Source organism: Hemiscyllium ocellatum, chromosome 42 (assembly GCF_020745735.1).
Source record: "Hemiscyllium ocellatum isolate sHemOce1 chromosome 42, sHemOce1.pat.X.cur, whole genome shotgun sequence".
In the NCBI taxonomy this organism is placed as follows: Eukaryota; Metazoa; Chordata; class Chondrichthyes; order Orectolobiformes; family Hemiscylliidae; genus Hemiscyllium; species Hemiscyllium ocellatum.
In genome coordinates this window covers 11,921,435-11,939,678 of record NC_083442.1, presented here as the reverse complement: position 1 = coordinate 11,939,678, position 18,244 = coordinate 11,921,435, and the positions used below count along the sequence as shown (strand labels likewise).

The window sequence follows — 18,244 nt, the reverse complement described above, 5'->3', positions numbered from 1 at the left end:
TCCTCTTGTTGGGCTTTCTAGGATGAGAATGCATAGTCTTAGGATAAGGGTACCAAATTTAAAACAGATAGGAGGAGAAACTATTTCTCCGAAAGGATTGTGAATCTGTGGAATTCACTGCCCCAAAGTGCGGTGGATGCTGGGACAGTAAGTAAATTTAAGGAGGAGTTAGACATATGTTTACTTGGTAATGGGGTAAAGGGATATAGAGAGAAGGAAGGAAAATGGGGTTGGGGAGCATATTAGCCATGATCAAATGGTGGAGCAGACTCGATGGACCGAATGGTCTAATTCTGCTCCTATATTTTATGAACTTACACAGATGTGCCAAAAATTACTTCTCATTTCTGAAACATGCTTATTTCCTAGCAATCCTCCCTCCAACAAATCCTTTATACTCTTCTTCTGTATTATTTGAAATAATTTTTCTCAGAACTGACAACACTTCCAAATCCGTAATTAGCTTTAGAGGTTTTCATGGTTATCTCTGACCTGACCAGAGTACAGGGCATTACACAAAATTTCAAAATGTAGGGCAAAAAACATTTGTCTTAAGTTGTTCAAAATCCTTAGACCTTATGTAATAATAGATAATTATATCACACAACAATTGCTTCAAGTAACATCACAAACAAGCTGGGAAACATTTCAATTGAGCGAGATGTATCAGTCTAAGTTATCTAAATCAGAGACAAAGTTTGGTTGATGACATTAGTGAACAGAATAAAAGAGTTAATAACTATCAGGAAAAAACAATCAAGTTGGATTTTCTTTTATCTAGAAAAAGCTGAGGGTTGATCTAATAGAGGTCTTTAAAATTACGAATGAGTTTAATAAATTGCAATATTTATATTCAAAAATTAAGTCATAAACGTAAGATTTCCCAGAATAAACAAAGAATTCTGGATAAACTTCTTTACTCTGAGTTAGAATTTAGAACTTGGAACTAGGTTTTCTGCTACAGGTTGTTGGGCTTCTTATTGCATTGTAAATAATAGATTCTTCAATAATGTACCGGAGAGTAACAATTTCTTTCACAGTTGAGTGTTCTAACATAATGTATTTAAAGGAAAATGGAGTACTGAAAATATGGAAATATAACATACCCACACAAGTAATCTTAGTAGCAGTGCTTTGAAAGCCAGGATCACAACGGCAAAAGTAAGAGCCTTGTGTGTTCTCACATTTTCCATGCATACAGGGATTGCTTATACATTCATCAGCATCTGTTTGAAGCAAAATATTGTAATTATGTTGAAATATGTTCATTTTTGGCTATTAAAATAGATGTTTGGAAATTAGAACATTTAAAAATGTAATAAAGAACAGCGCACAGCTGAACTTAACTACTTTAACTTGCAAACAATTTTACAATACTTTGACTATATATATTTAAAAACAATTAAAATATCTACCAAGCCAGAAACACTGGTTTCACATTGCCTTTAATGAAAACATTATCATACTTGAAAAAACAAACAAACCCCATCATCAGATAGGGATTAACATAATACATCCCAACAAAGCAATTTGAATCATACCAACACACTCTCCTCTTGCATCAAGTTTATAACCCATATAACATTCGCAGCGATAACTAGGTCCTTGAAGTGGAATGCATTGTCCATATAAACAGAGGTTTCTATAAATCTGGCAATAATCAGTTACATTTAAAGGCCCTGAAAAAGAAATGGGAGAAAAAAATCATAATTTTATTAAAGAAATAGCTAACAAATATTGAAATAAGTAAATAATAACAATGGTATTTCAATCTTACTTGGTCCAAGGTGAGGACGACCCCCATTAGTCCAATAGTCAGGCCTGCCATCAGGCCGGAGACCACTGTCAGGCCGGAGACCGCTGTCAGGCCGGAGACCGCTGTCAGGTCGGAGACCGCTGTCAGGCCGGAGACCGCTGTCAGGCCGGAGACCGCTGTCAGGCCTGGGTCTAAGTCCACCATCTGTCCAAGAACTTTCAATGCACAACTTGATATATTCATCTGAAAATACAGAGATACACTTATCATGAGACACAGAGGAAAAAACCTTCAACTGAATGAACATTTTATTAACTTAATTATTTCTATTTTCAGCCAACATATAAAAATGTTACCAATTACATTTTCAGCCATTTTATTTCATGCTAATTTACAATAACAACATCCTATTCTTTGGTCTTTGTAATCTATAATGGCTGTTGTTAATATTTAAGAATAGATATTTATTTACATTGGCACAATATGTTAGATCATAATTTTTTAAAATTACAGATAGAAAAAATATAAAAGGTGAAGTTATATGGTATTGGGATGAGCTTCACAAGATTACAGAACTAGCTTAGTCATAGGAGACAGAGGGTAGCAGTGGAAGGATACTTTACAGAATAAAGGGTTATGATTAATTCCACAGGGATCAGTGCTGGGACCTCTGTTGTTCATGGTTCACAAATATGATTTGGAGAAAAGTGTGGCTGATCTAATTAGTAAGTTTGCGGACGTTACAAAGATTCGTGGAGTTGCAGGTGATGATGAGGATTGTCAGAGGATACAGTAGGATATAGATCAGTTGGAGGCATGGGCAGAAAAATGGCAGATAGAGTTTAGTACGGACAAGTGTAAGCTGATGTATTTTGGAAGGTCAAATACAGGCAAAAAGTATGCAGTGAATGGCAAAACCCTTCAGAGTATTGATATGCAGAGGAATCTGGGTGTGCAGGTCTATAGCTCACTGATGGTAGCAGCACAGGTAGATACAGTAATGACAAAAGTTTTGGCATGCTTGCCTTCATTGGAAAGGGCACTGAGTATAAGGATAGACAAGCTATGCTGCAGCTTCATAGAACTTTAGCTAGGCCACACTTGGAATATTGCATACAGTTCTGGTCACCACATTACCAGAAGGAAAGGGTACAGAAAAGGTTAACCAGGATGTTGCCTGGTATGGGAGATTTTAGCCATGAAGAAAGGTTGGATGTATTGGGTGTGTTTTCACTGGAACTCAGGAGGTTGAGTGGCGATCTAATGGACGTTTATAAGATTGTGAATGGCATGAATAGAGTGGAAAACACAAGTCGTTTTTTATCTCCAGGGTTGAAGGATCAGTTACTAGGGGACAAACAGGAGGCTGGATGAACATAGCAAGTCAAGCAGCATCAGGAGGTGGAGAAATCAGGACTAGGTGTGGGAGTAAGGGGAGGTACAGATGGGGCAGTAGGGAGGGGGGAGTAGTGAAATGGTGTTACTGATAGTATGACCTGGTTGCTTGATGGGAGGGATGAATTCGAATGGTAGCTGGAAGGAAGTGTTGTCAGATGAAATGGGGGGAGCTGAAAAGGGAGTGGAGGGTTGGGTGGAAGGTTATTTGAAATTGGAGAACTCAATGCTAAGTCTCAATGTCGGCTGCCCACGTGGAAGATAAGGTATTGTTCTTCCAATTTGCAATCTGATTCACTGTGACAATGCAGAAGGCTGAAGATGGACAGGTTGGAGGGAGGAATGGGTGGGGAATTGAAATGGACGGTGACTGGAGGTCAGGCTGGCCATTTCGGGCCAGGTGAAGATGTTCGGTGAAATGGTCACCTAGTCTACATTTAGTCTCACCGATGTACAGCAGACTACATCAGTAGTACAGGATGCAGTAGACAAGATTGGAGGAGATGCAGGTGAACCTCTATCTCACCTGGAAGGACTATTTAGGGCCCTGGACGAAGGGGAGGGAGGTGGTGTACGGGCAGATGTTGCATCTGTTTCAGTTACAGGACACGAACCAAGGAGTGGCAAAGAGAACGATCCTTGCGGAAGGCAGAGGGAGGTGGGGAGGGGAAGATGCTCTGAGTGCTAGCGTCCAATTGGAGTTTTTGAGGATGATTTTTTGATATGGTGGGTGCAGAGGCTGGAGCGATGAAAAATAAGGACAAGGGGGACCCTATCTTTATTTTTGCGGAATGGTTGGAACAGTAGAGTGGGGAATGTAGAAGGAGTGGTGGAAATCTTTTTGATGACAGAGAGGGGGAAAAACATTTTGAAATAGGAGGACATCTGGGATGCTTGTGAATGGAACATCTGATCAGAGCAAATGCAACAGAGACCGAGGAATTGAGAAAATGGGATGGAGTTTTTGCCTGATACAGGGTGGGAAGAGGTGTAGTTCAGGTAGGTATAGGAGTCTGTGGGTTTACAGTAAACGTCAGTGCATAAGCGCTGGAGATGGAAATGGAGAGGTCAAGAAAGGGGAGGGAGGTGTCCGAGATATACCAAGTGAATTTGAGGGCAGTGTGGAAGTGGTTAGTGCAGTCGGTGAACTGCTCCAGCTTAGCCTAGGTGCAGGATACAGCACCAATGCAGTCATCGTTGAAATGGCAGAAGACTTGGGGAACAGCCCCAGTGTACGTACTGAAAAGGACCTTTTGACATAACCAACAAGAGGCAGGCATTAGCTAGGGCCCATGAGAATGCTATGGCCACTTTCTGGATTTGGAGAAAGTGGGAAGAATTGAAGGAAAATTGAAGGAGGTGTAGGTTAGGTGCATTAGTCACGGGTTAATGTAGGATAAGAGGGTAGGGGAATGAGTCTGGATAGGTTACGCTTTGGAGGGTCAGTGTGGACCTGTTGGACCAAAAGGCCTTTTTCCACACTGTAGAGCTTCTATATAACTCAAAACTGAGGGCCTGCAGGGCATCATTGTGGGATATGGACATGTATAAGGACTAGGGGTAAAAAGTGAGGTTTGCAGATGCTGGAGATCAGAGCTGAAAATGTGTTGCTGGTTAAAGCACAGCAGGTCAGGCAGCATCCAAGGAACAGGAAATTCGATGTTTCGGGCCAGAGCCCTTCATCAAGAATGAAGGACTACACATCCATAATGAAAATGAAGTGCTGGGGGCCAGGGAACTGGAACTTTCTGAAGAGGTGGAAGGTGTGGTTTGTGTCCCGGATGTAGGTGAGAAGTGCCTAGAATAAGGGGGCAGAGAATGGAGTTAAGGTAAGAATAATGAGTTCAGTGGAGCCGGAGCATCCAGGGACGATGGGTTGGTCAGGGTAGTTGGGCTTGTGGATCTTAAAAGAGATGTGCAAGACAAGTTTTTCGCATAAAGGGAGGTAAGTGCCTAGAAATAGCTGCCACAGGAAGTGGTGAAAACAGGTACAAGAACCAACTGGACGAATTCTTGAATAGGAAAGGAATAGGCTGTTTTCAAAATGTGCAGGCTTGGAGTGGCCTGTTCCTGTGCTGTAGTGTTCTTTGTTCTTTGACATAAAAATGTATTATAGGGTTCATGTAGCAACGAATTATTCAAGACGAATATTCTTTTAATTCATAATGTAATTTCCCTTTAATAATTGCTACTAATTAAAAATGCATCTCAGCTGAACTTCAAGCCAAAAGTCCTGAAATCTGCATGAAGAAAATTACTACAGACATTAAAACTCAACAATTTACATTTTTTATGCTTTATAACATAATGAAACATTGCAAAACAATTTACAGAAGAATTAGAGCTAGGTTTTAAGTGTTTTAAAGGAGTAAAGCAAGGCAGAGATCTAGAGAGATAGAAATACAACATGTAAATGGAATCTTTAAACTTGGTTAGCATTATAAGTAATTACATTTTGAATAGTTCAGTAATTCTATGGTTGCAAAAGAAAAACTTAAACACAAATTCAGCTTCTTAATGTGAAATTCATGAGACCTTCCTCAATGACCAAATTTGGCTTTATAACTAAGTGCTCATTTCAGGATGAAGAAAATTACTACAGACATTAAAACTCAACAATTTACATTTTTTATGCTTTATAACATAATGAAACATTGCAAAACAATTTACAGAAGAATTAGAGCATAAAAGAACAAGCAATAAAACAAACTTTGTGCTCAGAAATCACACAGCAGAGCCTCTGATTATATCAGGCAACCTTGTCTTGTCTCATAAAGAAAGATCACCTTAGACCAGCTGAAATATACATAAATTTTCTTAAAAAAATACAGGAATCATTAAAAAGAGACAAAAACAAGACATACCAGTTCCACGCATTGGACACATTTCAGGAATTACACCAGCTGACCAACACCGACCCGTGTCACAGCAACACTGCAATTTGTTTAAAGGTCTTGGATTTTCTTTGGCACAACGACCATTAACCAGGTCAGAATAGCAAATTCCAGGACGTGCATCTATTGAAAAGTGTTCTATTTTAATGCTCAAGTAACATAAAGCTTAGCATCATGCTACATTTTCAACAAATTTTAGTAATAGATACCTAACATTACACAATTTTGTAATCTGTTAACCATTCATAGCAAAGTGTCTATGTTTTCAAATTTTATTTAAACCACAATATAAGAATTATAAAAAAGGCAAGTGTTCAAGCTAGTTTATTTAATTTAACTTCATGTAGAATACTCGTACTTTTACTCCCTCTTATTTTAGAGAGAGAAGAGTAATTTTGAGAAATGATTTCACTTGGCACAGTACTTCACCATTGGGAGTGCAAACTGAATTTGATGGGATGCCAACATAGTTTTCTGTTACTTCAATTCAATGGATTGAAATTATGAATTGGGTTGAGGCGTTGGGGTGCACTCTGAGAACAGAACATTGTGAAATTATCATTCTACTCTACTCCTTCACTCCATACTGAATCACAAATTTGCCCGTCTTCATGGATATTTTAAAAGAACAAGCATTCACTACACTACTGTATGCATGTTTAGTAAGCTATTGTCTCTAAAATGTTCGTTTTGGACAGATACCATTTGAAAAGTTTTATACCTACTTTGATTTTATGATTTACTTAGCAAATGGTATGAACCAGTTGCACTTTATGTTATCTTTGAACGAGACTGTCTTTTATTTTATCTGATCTGTTGTTTTCAAAAACCATAGATTGAATCATGGCATCAGCAACTTTCAAGATCTTAACAATATAGATTAAGTTCCTTTCTCCAGCTAAATATGCTTTTTTCCTTATGAAAGGTAACTAATTAATTAAACTTCAATTCTTTCTGATCAGCATCACTGTTGTTCTGTGAATTTCTTATAATGCTTACAAGTCTTTTCAGAAAGAAGTAAACAAACCAAGCCAAACAATTTCAACTTCTGTCTACCAAATGCTTCATCAAAACTGTTCTTCAGTCACCTACAGAAACAATACCATGAAGCAATAATCTATATGTCAGCGTGTGCAAACAATTGTCAAGAAACGGGGTCTCCCCCAATATCCTGTTCTAAACAAGGTCTAGTGGACCCAAAATGCTGTTGTATTGGGTTAAATGAGGTTGTCAGGGGGATGGGACCCAAACTGGAAAGGAGTAAAGGTGAATATCTGAAGTAGGAAAGCAGCTAGAGAGACTAGAAGACAGGAGTAACAAAACCAAAAATTAAGTGTGCCACAAATGTGGAAAGATGGCACGCAGCATTCACAATATGATAAATGATCTGAGGTGTAAAAGTGGTAAATAGTCATGATATAACTGCCATTATAAAAACATCACTGTCTGGTGAACAGGACTGGGCACTGAATATTCAATGAAATTTGTTATTTCACAGTAGGCATCAGCATTAAACGTGAGAATTCATTTCTGTATCTCTCTCAAAGATAGCAATATCACACTGTATTATGATTTTCAAAATTATACTTCCAAAATCTTTTTTTCTCTACAACCTAATGTCTCAATATGAGGGAACAATTACTTTGCCACATAGTGCACAAGAATCCAGTATTCATATATCAATTACAGCATTTTAAAATTTCCCTTCATGTCTATTCTAAGAAAGTGCCTTAACACATCATTTTTTCTGCAAGTTTCCCATTCTAACCCCTATCTAAATCTGCTAATCACAACATAATTTTGGACAACTAAACTGAGACCAGCAAAAACAAATTTCTCTTGGGTTTTCACCAGGCAGAGAGCGAGAAGCAACTGTACATTCATTAACCTATGCAACACGAAAATTGAGGTTAAAAGTATAAATATTTTAATCGATTGTAACACTTCCTCCTGAAATCTAACCTGCTTTGCACAGTTGCCTTTGAGGATGAAAGATTTTGAGTGTGTCATGAGACCGGATATCAGAAGCAAAAATCATTATTTTTTATTTCCTTTTGAAATATCTTCAAGACGCAGGTTCTGCAGCAGGATATCAAATGTAGTCATCCAGGTGAACAAGGGTTAAAAACCTATTTGTACTCCATTCTATGTATATCCAAGACATAATTAATGATGTTTTCTTTGAGTTGTCTATGCTTAATTTCAGATTTCCAATAATGCAACCCTGGCTCTGAAGGATGACTTCTGGCACATATTGTTACATGAAGCCATCTTAACGTTCACAAAAATAGAGCCCATTTCCCTTTCTAAATGAGTCAATAACTAGGAGGAATGGGTTTAAAATTAGAGATGAATCAACAGTTTATCTTTCACCAAGATTTTGGATGGATATCAGCCCTGAATTCACCCTGAATTCCATGTGACCTCTTTTTACTGATCAATCTACTATCCAGAACCTTACCAAAGGCTTCAATTGAGGTCCAAGTAAACAACCTCTCCTGCTCTGCCCTCATCAACCTTTTGGTAACTTCCTCAAAGAACTCAAACAAGTTTGTAAGACATGATTTTTCCTCGCACAAACACCTTGCTGACTATCCAAGATCTGAGATTTTATTGGGCTGATAGAGATCTTGTCCACTGGTTGGAGAACTGATAGGGAGTGCTATCGGTTTCTGGAGAGGACTTCACAGAATCATGTGGCTTTAAGTTACTTAAGCGGCCACTATCCAGCCTTTCATAGGTTCTTAGAGTCATACAGCACGGAAACAGACACTTCAGTCTGACCAGTCCATGCTGAACATAATCTCAAACTAAACTAGTCCCACTTGCCTGCTCCTGGTCCATGTCTCTCCAAACCTTTCCTACTCATGTACTTATCAAACTGTCTTTTTAAATGTTGTAATTTTGTCAATATCCTCTACTTCTTCAGGAAGTTCATTTCGCACCCTATGTAAAAATATGTCCCTCGTATCTTTTGAAAATTTTTCTCTTCTCACCTTAAAAATATGTCCCCTAGTCTTGAAATCTCCCATTCAAGGGAAAAGATACCCAACATTAACTCTATCTATACCCCTCATGATTTTACAAACCTTTATAAGGTTTCTATAACCTCTCAATCTCCTATGCTTCAGTGAGAAAAGTCCCAATCTATCCAGCCTGTCTTTATAACTCAAACTTTTCATCCCCAGAAACATCCCTTTCTGAACCCTTCCCAGTTTAATAATATCCTTTCTATAACTGGGCGACTAGAACTGGACACAGTACACCAGAAGAGGCCTGACCAATGTCCTGTAAAACCTCAACGTGATATCTCAACTCGTATGTTTAATACTGAGCAATGACGGAAAACGTGTTAAACGCCTTTCTAACCACCCTGTCTATATGTGATTAAAATTACATCCTTGAACCCTTAGGTCCCTCTATTCTACAACACTATCCAAGGGCCTAACATTAATTTTATAAGTCCTGACCCTGCAAAATGCAATACTATGCATTCATCCAGATTGAACTCTATCTGTTGTTTCTCAGCTCACTGACCCATTTGATCAAGATCCCATTGTAATGTTAGAAAATATTCTTTACAGTCTTCTATGCCATCAATTTTGGTGTCATCTGCAAACTTACTAACCATGTCTTCTATGTAAAAGAGGACCCAGGACTGATGTCTCTGGGACACCGCTGGTGACAGGCCTCCAGTCCGAAAAGCAACCTTCCACCACCACCACTCTCTGTTTCCTGCTATTAAGCCAATTATGTATCCAATTGGCAAGCTCACCCTGAACTCCTTTTAACCAACTTTATAGATTAGTCTACCGTGTGGAACCTTTTCAAAGGTGTTACTGAAGCCAACAACCTCTACTGCTCTGCCCTCATCAATCCTTTCTCGTAACCTCCTCAAAAAACTCAATCAAAACATAATTTTCCTCACACAAAACCATGCTGACTATCCCAAATCAATTGTTGCCTGTCTAAGAGAGGCAAGATGACTCAATTATTTGCACTGCTGCCTCACAGTGCCAGGGACCCAGGTTCGATTCCTGACTTGGGCAACTGTCTGTATGGAGTTTGCACGTTCTCTTCATGTCTGCATGAGTTTCTTTCGGATGCTCCGGATTCTTCCCACAATCCAAAGATGTGCAGGTTAGGTGAACTGGCCATGGTAAATTGCCCATAGTGTCCACGGATGTGTTAGTTAGGGGTAAATGTAGAGTAATAGGGAAGGGTAATGGGTTTGGGTGGGGTAGTCTTCAGAGGATTGGTGTGGACTTGTTGGGCCAAAGGGCCTGTTGCCACACTGTAGGGATTCTAAATGTCTATAAATCCTACCTTTTTGGATCGCTTCCAACAATTTATCCACCCACAATTAATTTCCCCGTGGGGCATTTCCTGATTGTCAACAGCTGCTGGCCAAACACAGCCCAACAAACTTTCACGCTGCTAGGACCTGAGATGCCTGAAAATCACTGTAGAATCCTAGCTTCGAGGCAATTTAAAGCATGATGGAAATAAGCAATTGCAGGTCACAGTCAGAGGTAAGGGGTCTTTCACCTCTTTTCAATGATAGGTTCCCTCAATTGGGCAGACAATGGAAGACTTGCCGCACTCCTGGGAGGCCACTGCAAAATATATGGGGTGGCTCCTGTCATTAAGTGGGTCAAGCCATTATGTTTGCAGCATGTTGAACTGCATTAAATCTAACCCCAAGAGGTTGCTGAAAGCTTAGAACCCATTGGTTGAAAATCATGCTGGGGTAGAAACCCTCATCACATTGGATATGTTGCTGAATATTTTAACCTATGTGGTTATGAATGAAACCTTGAAAAGTACAATTAAGCTATGACCGACAGACATGTGATGGGCTCTTGAAGGTGGATTCACAGATAAACAGGATAGTGAAGAAGATGTTTGGTATGCTTTCTTTATTGGTCAGTGCATTGTGTTTAGGAGTTGAGAGGTCATGTTGCTGTTGTACAGGGCATTGATTAGGCCACTTTTGAAATACTATGTGCAATTCTGATCGCCCCTCTATAGGCAGGATGTTGTGAAACATGAAATAGTTCAGAAAAAGTTTATAAGGATGTGACCAGGTTGGATGGTTTGAGCTGTAAGGAGAGGCTGAATAGGCTGGGGCTATTTTCACTGAAGCATCAGAGGCTGAGGGGTGACCTTACAGAGGTTTATAAAATCATGAGGGACATGGATAGGTTAAACAGACAAGGTTCTGGATGTAGATTTGCTCGCTGAGCTGGAAGGTTCATTTCACCAACCCAAACATATAAACAGAAAGTAGGAATCATATACAGTGCTTTGCCTGGAGGCCCACTGAAGATGTTACCTAGTAGGGTGGCGAAACGTCTGGAAATGAACCTTCCAGCTCAGTGAGAAAATCTACATGGAAATGAACCTTCCAGCTCAGCGAGCAAATCTACATCCTGAACCTGCACGGTGGCACAGTGGTTAGCACTGCTGCCTCACAGCGCCAGGGACCTGGGTTCAATTCCCGCCTCAGGCGACTGACTGTGTGGAGTTTGCACGTTCTCCCCGTGTCTGCGTGGGTTTCCTCCGGGTGCTCCGGTTTGCTCCCACAGTCACAAAGATGTGCGGGTCAGGTGAATTGGCCATGCTAAATTGGCCATAGTGTTAGGTAAGGGGTATATGTAGGGGTATGGGTGGGTTGCGCTTCGGCGGGTCGGTGTGGACTTGTCGGGCCAAAGGGCCTGTTTCCACACTGTAGGTAATCTAATCTAAAGATCTGGGAGTGAGGAATTCCAAAACTAGAGGGCATAGGTTTGAGGTGAGAGGGGAAAGATTTAAAGGGGACCTAAGGGGAATATTTTCATGCGTGTATGGAATGAGTTGCCAGAGGAAGTGGTGGAGGCTGATACAATTACAGCATTTTCAAGGCTTCTGAATGGATATATGAATAGGAAGAGTTTAGAAGGATATGGGCTAAATGCTAGCAAATGGGACTAGATCAATTTAGGACATCTCGTCAGCATAGACGAGTTGGACTGAAGGTTCTGTTTCTGTGCTACATATCTCTATGACTGTAAATGGCCTCCTTCTTGAAGAATAATTTAAAAAGGGCCAGAGGTTGTGTTTTTATTTGGACAGATGTGGTTCAAAGCTTACAAAAAGGTTCAATGGTGAAACAAGAAGTCAATCATGAAGGAGAAAACACATGACATACATTTGACTACTCTACAGAAATCATGAATTGGTCATGACCTTAGGATTTCTACTGTAGGATTGACAGATTTTGGACAAACAAATGAAGAAATATATGTTTTTGTTACAATACAATATGTAACATCTTATACTTTACATACAGCTTTACATCAGAAAACAAAATGTTTTCATCGACATGACTAAATACTTGTTTTCCGTTAAGTATGTCTGCCCAAACAAAACTAAATTTCAACTTCTGAATGAGTCATAAACATAATATTATGTTTTAATAAAAAGGAAAGAAAAATGAAGAGTATGCATACTGAAACAAGCACTATAAATCATTTCCCTAAACTGGAAACATTAAGTATGAACTCAAAGAAAGCTACACAGATTAATGGATCAAGGCCAACAATTGTTGTTACACTTTAGGCAAACACTTAAATTATCACAACTGGCACAATATTCAATAAGGTCCTCACTGATAGTTATCACAGAACTGGCATATTTTTATTAGCGGGCCATAAGACATAGTAGAGAAGTAGGTAATTCAGTCTATCATGAATGTTTTGCCATTCAGTGAGATTAGGAATGATTTGATAATCCTCAACTCAGTTTTCCTGACTTTTCCCTATAACTCTTCATTCCCCTACTGATTAAAAAGCATTCTATTTCAGCTTGAACATAGTTAATGACAATAGTTTATTACAATACTTTGTGAGTTTACTGAAGAAGGAAATCAGGAGGGTGAAAAGGGGGCATGAGATAGCCTTGGCTGAGAAGATTAGGGTGAATCCAAATAGGTTCTTTCCAAGTATATTAAAGGAAAAAGAATAACTAGAGAGACATTAGGATCCCTCAAGGACCAAAGTGGACCTGAATGTGTAGAACTGCTGGTGATGAGTGAGGTCCACAATGAATATTTCTCCTCTGTGTTTACTGTGAAGAAAGACATGAAGACTTGGGAACTTTATTTAGTAGTCATATCTTGGGGTCAGTCCATATCACAGTTGAGGAGGTGTTAGGTGTATTAGAATATATGAAGGTGGATAAGTCTCCTGGTCCTGACCAGATATATCAAGAGGCTATAGAAGAGCCCTGGCTGATATTTTTGCATCATCATTAGTCACAGACGAGTCCTGGAAAACTGGAGGGTAGTGAATGTTGTGCTCTTATTCAAGAAGGGCTGCAAAGAAAAACCTGGGAACTATAGACTAATATCTATGGTAGGCAAATTACCTGAGAAGATTCTGAGAAATAAGATATACATGCATTTGTAAAGGCAGGATTTGATTGGGAAGAGTCAACATGGCTTTGTGCATGGGAGATCATGCCTCACAGATTTGTTAGAGTTCTTTGATGGTGACCAGGAAGGTTGACAGGGCAGGGCAGTAGACGTAGTCTATATGGCTTTGAGTAAAGTCTTTGGTGAGGTTCCACATGGTAGGCTACACTGGAAGTTATATTGCATGGAATCCAGGGTGAGATGGCATATTGAATACACAAGTGGCTTGTGTAGGTAGCAGAGGGTAATAGTAGAAGGATGCTTGTTGGACTGGAGGCCTGTGACTAGTGGAGTGTCTCAGGGGTCGGTGCTGAACTCGTTACTATTTGTTATCCATATCAATGATTTGGATGAGAATGATTAGCAAGTTTGCAGATGACACCAAAATAGTAATAAAATTGATCAGGAATTAATCAGCTGGGGAAGTAGGATGAGAAATGGCAAATGAAGTGTAATATACTTAAATGTGAGGTCTTGCATTTTGGAAAATCAAATGAAGGTAGGACCTTAAGGAATGTAATGGAACAGAGAACCCTTGGAGTTCAGGTGCATGGTTGTCTGAAAGTGGAGTCACAGGTAGACAGGGGTGAAGGCTGTTTTTGGCACACTGGCCTCCATCAGTCAGGTCATTGACTATAGAAGTTGGGAAGCTATGTTACAGTTGTACAGGGCATTGGTGGGGCTGCATTTGGAGTACTGTATTCAGTTTTGGTCACCTTGCTATAGGAAGGATATTATCAAGCTGGAGAATGAAGGACTAGAGGACATCAGTTTAGGGTTAGAGGGGAAAGAATAAAAGGGAATCGAGGGACAACTTTTTTACACAGAGAATAGTATGCATGTGGGATGAGCTACCAGCCAAAGTGGTTTAGCGAGTACATTAACAACATTTAAAAGGCATTTGGACAAATACATGGACAGGTAAGGTTTAGAAGGATATGGGCCAAGTGCAGAGAAAAGCATGCTGGCATGGACCAGTTTGGGCCAAAAGCCCTTCTCCGTGCTGTAGGACTCTATGACTCTACAAAAAAAGATATGTTAGAGATTGAAATTCAGAGTCCATACAGTGCAGAAAGAGGCCATTTGGCTCATTGAGTCTGAAGTGCCCCTCAGAAGAGCATCCCATCCAAGTGAAACTACAGCATAGATTTTACAGACATGCTAAATAGCAACAGCAGCCTACTATAAATAAAGTGGTGACTTGTGGATTAGATCAAAGGTCTGTAATCCTATTACACCCAGTGCTGATGGAGTGATCTATTAAAAAACTAATGGGAGGAGGAACATACTATCTACAGTGAAGGCGGAGCCCAAAATGAGAATGCAACGACAATCTTGTGAAGAACATTACAAACATTTCAAAGAAAATAGATATAGCACTAATAATAGGAGGAAGGATCTTGGAACATTTACTATCACAAGGAATAAAATATTTGTCAAACTAATGAGACTAAAGGTAGACAGATTATCAGGACCTGATGGTTTGTATCCAAAGGCTTTAAAGAAATGGTTGCAGCAATAGTGGAGACATTCGCTGAAATATTTCAGAAATTAGCAGATTCCAGAGGATACTAACGGAATGCAAAACTGCTAATGTGATATCCCATTCAAGAAGGGAGGGAGGGATGGAGGGAGATAGGTAGGAAGCAGGAAGTTTTAATTTTCCCAACATTGTCTTGGATACACATGGCTTAAGAGGTCTGGATGAGGTACAATTTGTAAGAAGTGTCCAGGAGAGTTTTATGGAGCAGTATGATAGAAGTTTGATTAGTCTGGATCATGATGACATAAGTAGGAAAGATGTGTTGGGTAGGCTAGAGGTTATTAAGGTGGACAATCCCCAGGACCAGATAGGATCTATCCCAGGTTGCTGAGGGAGGTGCGAGAGGAAATAGCTGGGGCCCTGACAGATATCTTTGTGACATCCTTAAATACAAGTGAGGTGCCGGAGGACTGGAAGGTTGCTCATGTTGTCCCCCTGTACAAGAAGGGTAGTAGGGATATTCCGGGTAACTACAGACCAGTGAGCCTGACGTCGGTGTTGGGAAAGTTGCTGGAGAGGGTACTGAGGGATAGGATCTATTTATATTTAGAAAAGAATGGGCTTATCAGTGATAGGCAGCATGGTTTTGTGCGGGGGAGATCATGCCTTACCAACTTAATAGAGTTCTTCGATGAAGTGACCAAGTTGATAGATGAAGGGAGGGCTGTTGATGTCATATACATGGACTTTAGTAAGGCATTTGATAAGGTCCCCATGGTAGACTAATGGAGAAAGTGAAGTCATATGGTGTGCAGGATATTCTAGCTAGGTGGATAAAGAACTGGTTGAGCAACAGGAGACAAAGAGTAATAGTTGATTGAGGTTTACAAAATCATGAAGGGTATAGACAGGGTGGATAGAGACAAGCTTTTTCCCAGGGTGAAGGATTCAATAACGAGAGGTCACGGTTTCAAGGTGAGTGGTGAAAAGTTTAAGGGGATACAGACAGCAAGTACTTCACACAGAGGGTGGTGGGCGTTTGGAACTTGTTGCAAGCAGGGGTGGTAGAGGCAGGCACGGTAGATTCATTTAAGATGCATCTGGACAGATACATGAGTAGGTGGGGAGCAAAGGGATACAGATGCTTAGGAATTCGATGACAGGTTTAGACAGATTTGGATCAGCTCAGGCTTGAAGAGCCAAAGGGCCTGTTCCTGGGCTGTAAATTTTATTTGCTCTTTGTTCTAACTATAGATTAGTTAGCTTTCAAACTGTCTTTGGGATAATGCTAGAGTCTATTGTAAAGAAAGAAATAGCAGCGTGTGAACAAGATATTTCCACTAGTGGGAGAGACTAGGAACTGAGGGAACAGACATGAGGATGAATCTATGAAACTTCTTGCTGCAGAAGGTTGTGAAGGCCAAGTCATTGACTGTATTTAAGACAGATAGACAGTTTCTTGATTAGTAAGGATAATAAAGATTACAGACAGAAGGTAAGAAAAAAGTATGAGAAACATATTGTGAAACAGCCATGATCAAAGAGCGGAGCAGAGTCAATGGGCCAGATGACCTAATTCTGCTCCTATACCTTATAGTCTTATCTAAGAGTTCTAGTAAATTGAAGTCTTTATATGGTATGAAAATACTGAAAATATGGAAGAAAGATTTGTTTCGCAGACGTCATGAATAATCATAGAAGCATAGAATCCCTGCAGTGTGGAAAGACACCATTTGGCTTATCAAGTCGGCACTGACCCTCTGAAGAACATCCCTCTGAAGACCCAGCCTATCCAAAATTGTAACCCCACATTTACCGTGGCCAATCCACCTAGCCTACACATTCTGGACATTGTGGATAATTTAGCATGGCCAATCTACCTGACCTGCACATCTTTGGACTGAGAGGAAATCAGAGCACCCAGCAGAAACCCACACTGACAGCAGCAGAATCTACAAACTCCACACAGCCAGTCACCCAAGTATCCAATTCATCTTGGTAATGAGCCTTTTGCTTTCCTAAAGGCATTGGAAGGCTTTATGTCAAAAAGGATGAAGCACCAACGAAAGAATGACTGGAGCATGTGGGAAGGTCATGCAATAAAATCTCTATTAATAAAGTAAATTCATGTTGGCAATCTTATTGGCACTCCTTCCAACACTCAAAAACATTTATGCTCTCTACCACTTAAGATGCTGTCTACAAAATGCACTGCAGCAACTCTCCAAACTTCCATAGCTACTATTCAATCGCTGAATTCATATCTTGTAGATGGGAAGGTGGTTGTTGCTGTTGTCATTGCTGCAAAACTTCCTCAGGGCAATATCCTAAGCTGAGCCATATTCAGCTTCTTCGTCAACATCCTTTCCTCTGCTATAAGGTCAGCACTAATAATGTCAAATACACCTTCCAAACTTATGACCTCCACTATGTAAAAATAAAAGCAGGGTAAAAAGACAGGAAGAAGTATTTGACAATTACATTATTGATGATTGCAGTGTTCAATTCTATTCTCAATTCTGCAGATAACGAAACAGCCTGTTTCTAAGCAGCAAGACTGAGCATTTAAATTTGGGCTAGTAAGTGGCAAGTAATATGTGCACCACCAATGGAGGGAAACAAACATCTCTATCAACCATGCTGGTAATTCAACAGCAGTAACATTACTGAATTCCCCTACCATCATGCTTCGAGACTACCATTGACCAGAAACTTAACTGGACCAGCCATACATGGCTACCAGTGAAGGTCAGAGGCTAGAAAATCTGCAGTAACTAACTCTCCACAAGCTCTTCAAAGTCTGTTCATCAGCTATAAGGTATGTGTCACATACAGAGAGTGGTGGGCCTGTGGAATTCATTGCCGTAGAGTGCAGTGGAGGCCAGGACGCTAAATGTCTTCAAGGCAGAGATTGATAGATTCTTGATGTCTCGAGGAATTAAGGGCTACGGAGAGAATGCGGGTAAGTGGAGTTGAAATACCCATCAGCCATGATTGAATGGCTGAATGGATCGATGGGCCGAATGGCCTTACTTCCACTCCTATGTCTTATGATCTTATACGATAACAGAAAAAACATTCACCGAGATGAATGAAGTTCCAACAACACCAAAGCACTCAAAACTGTTAAAGAAAATGCAACCCACTTGATCAGTACTCAGGTTGCCAATCTGCTAGGACTGACCTGGAGTCTTCAGTATTTGAAGATCAGTCTTCAGAGAATTATAGCATGCAATGCTGGAGATTTGAACGTTAAAGGTTTT

General features: G+C 40.0%; 1 protein-coding gene across 2 annotated transcripts in view; it reads right to left on the bottom strand.

Annotated features, from left to right (window-relative positions):
- Nucleotides 1-18,244, bottom strand: part of LOC132834735 (fibrillin-1-like) — a 589,699-nt gene that overhangs the window by 346,327 nt on the left and 225,128 nt on the right. For both annotated transcript variants that reach the window (XM_060853700.1, XM_060853701.1), the window contains exons 9-12: nt 6,016-6,168; nt 1,778-1,999; nt 1,542-1,679; nt 1,107-1,226 (exon numbers count right to left, since the gene is read on the bottom strand). In XM_060853700.1, coding sequence (XP_060709683.1) covers nt 1,107-1,226; nt 1,542-1,679; nt 1,778-1,999; nt 6,016-6,168 — 633 coding nt within the window. The remainder of the gene's footprint in view (nt 1-1,106; nt 1,227-1,541; nt 1,680-1,777; nt 2,000-6,015; nt 6,169-18,244) is intronic.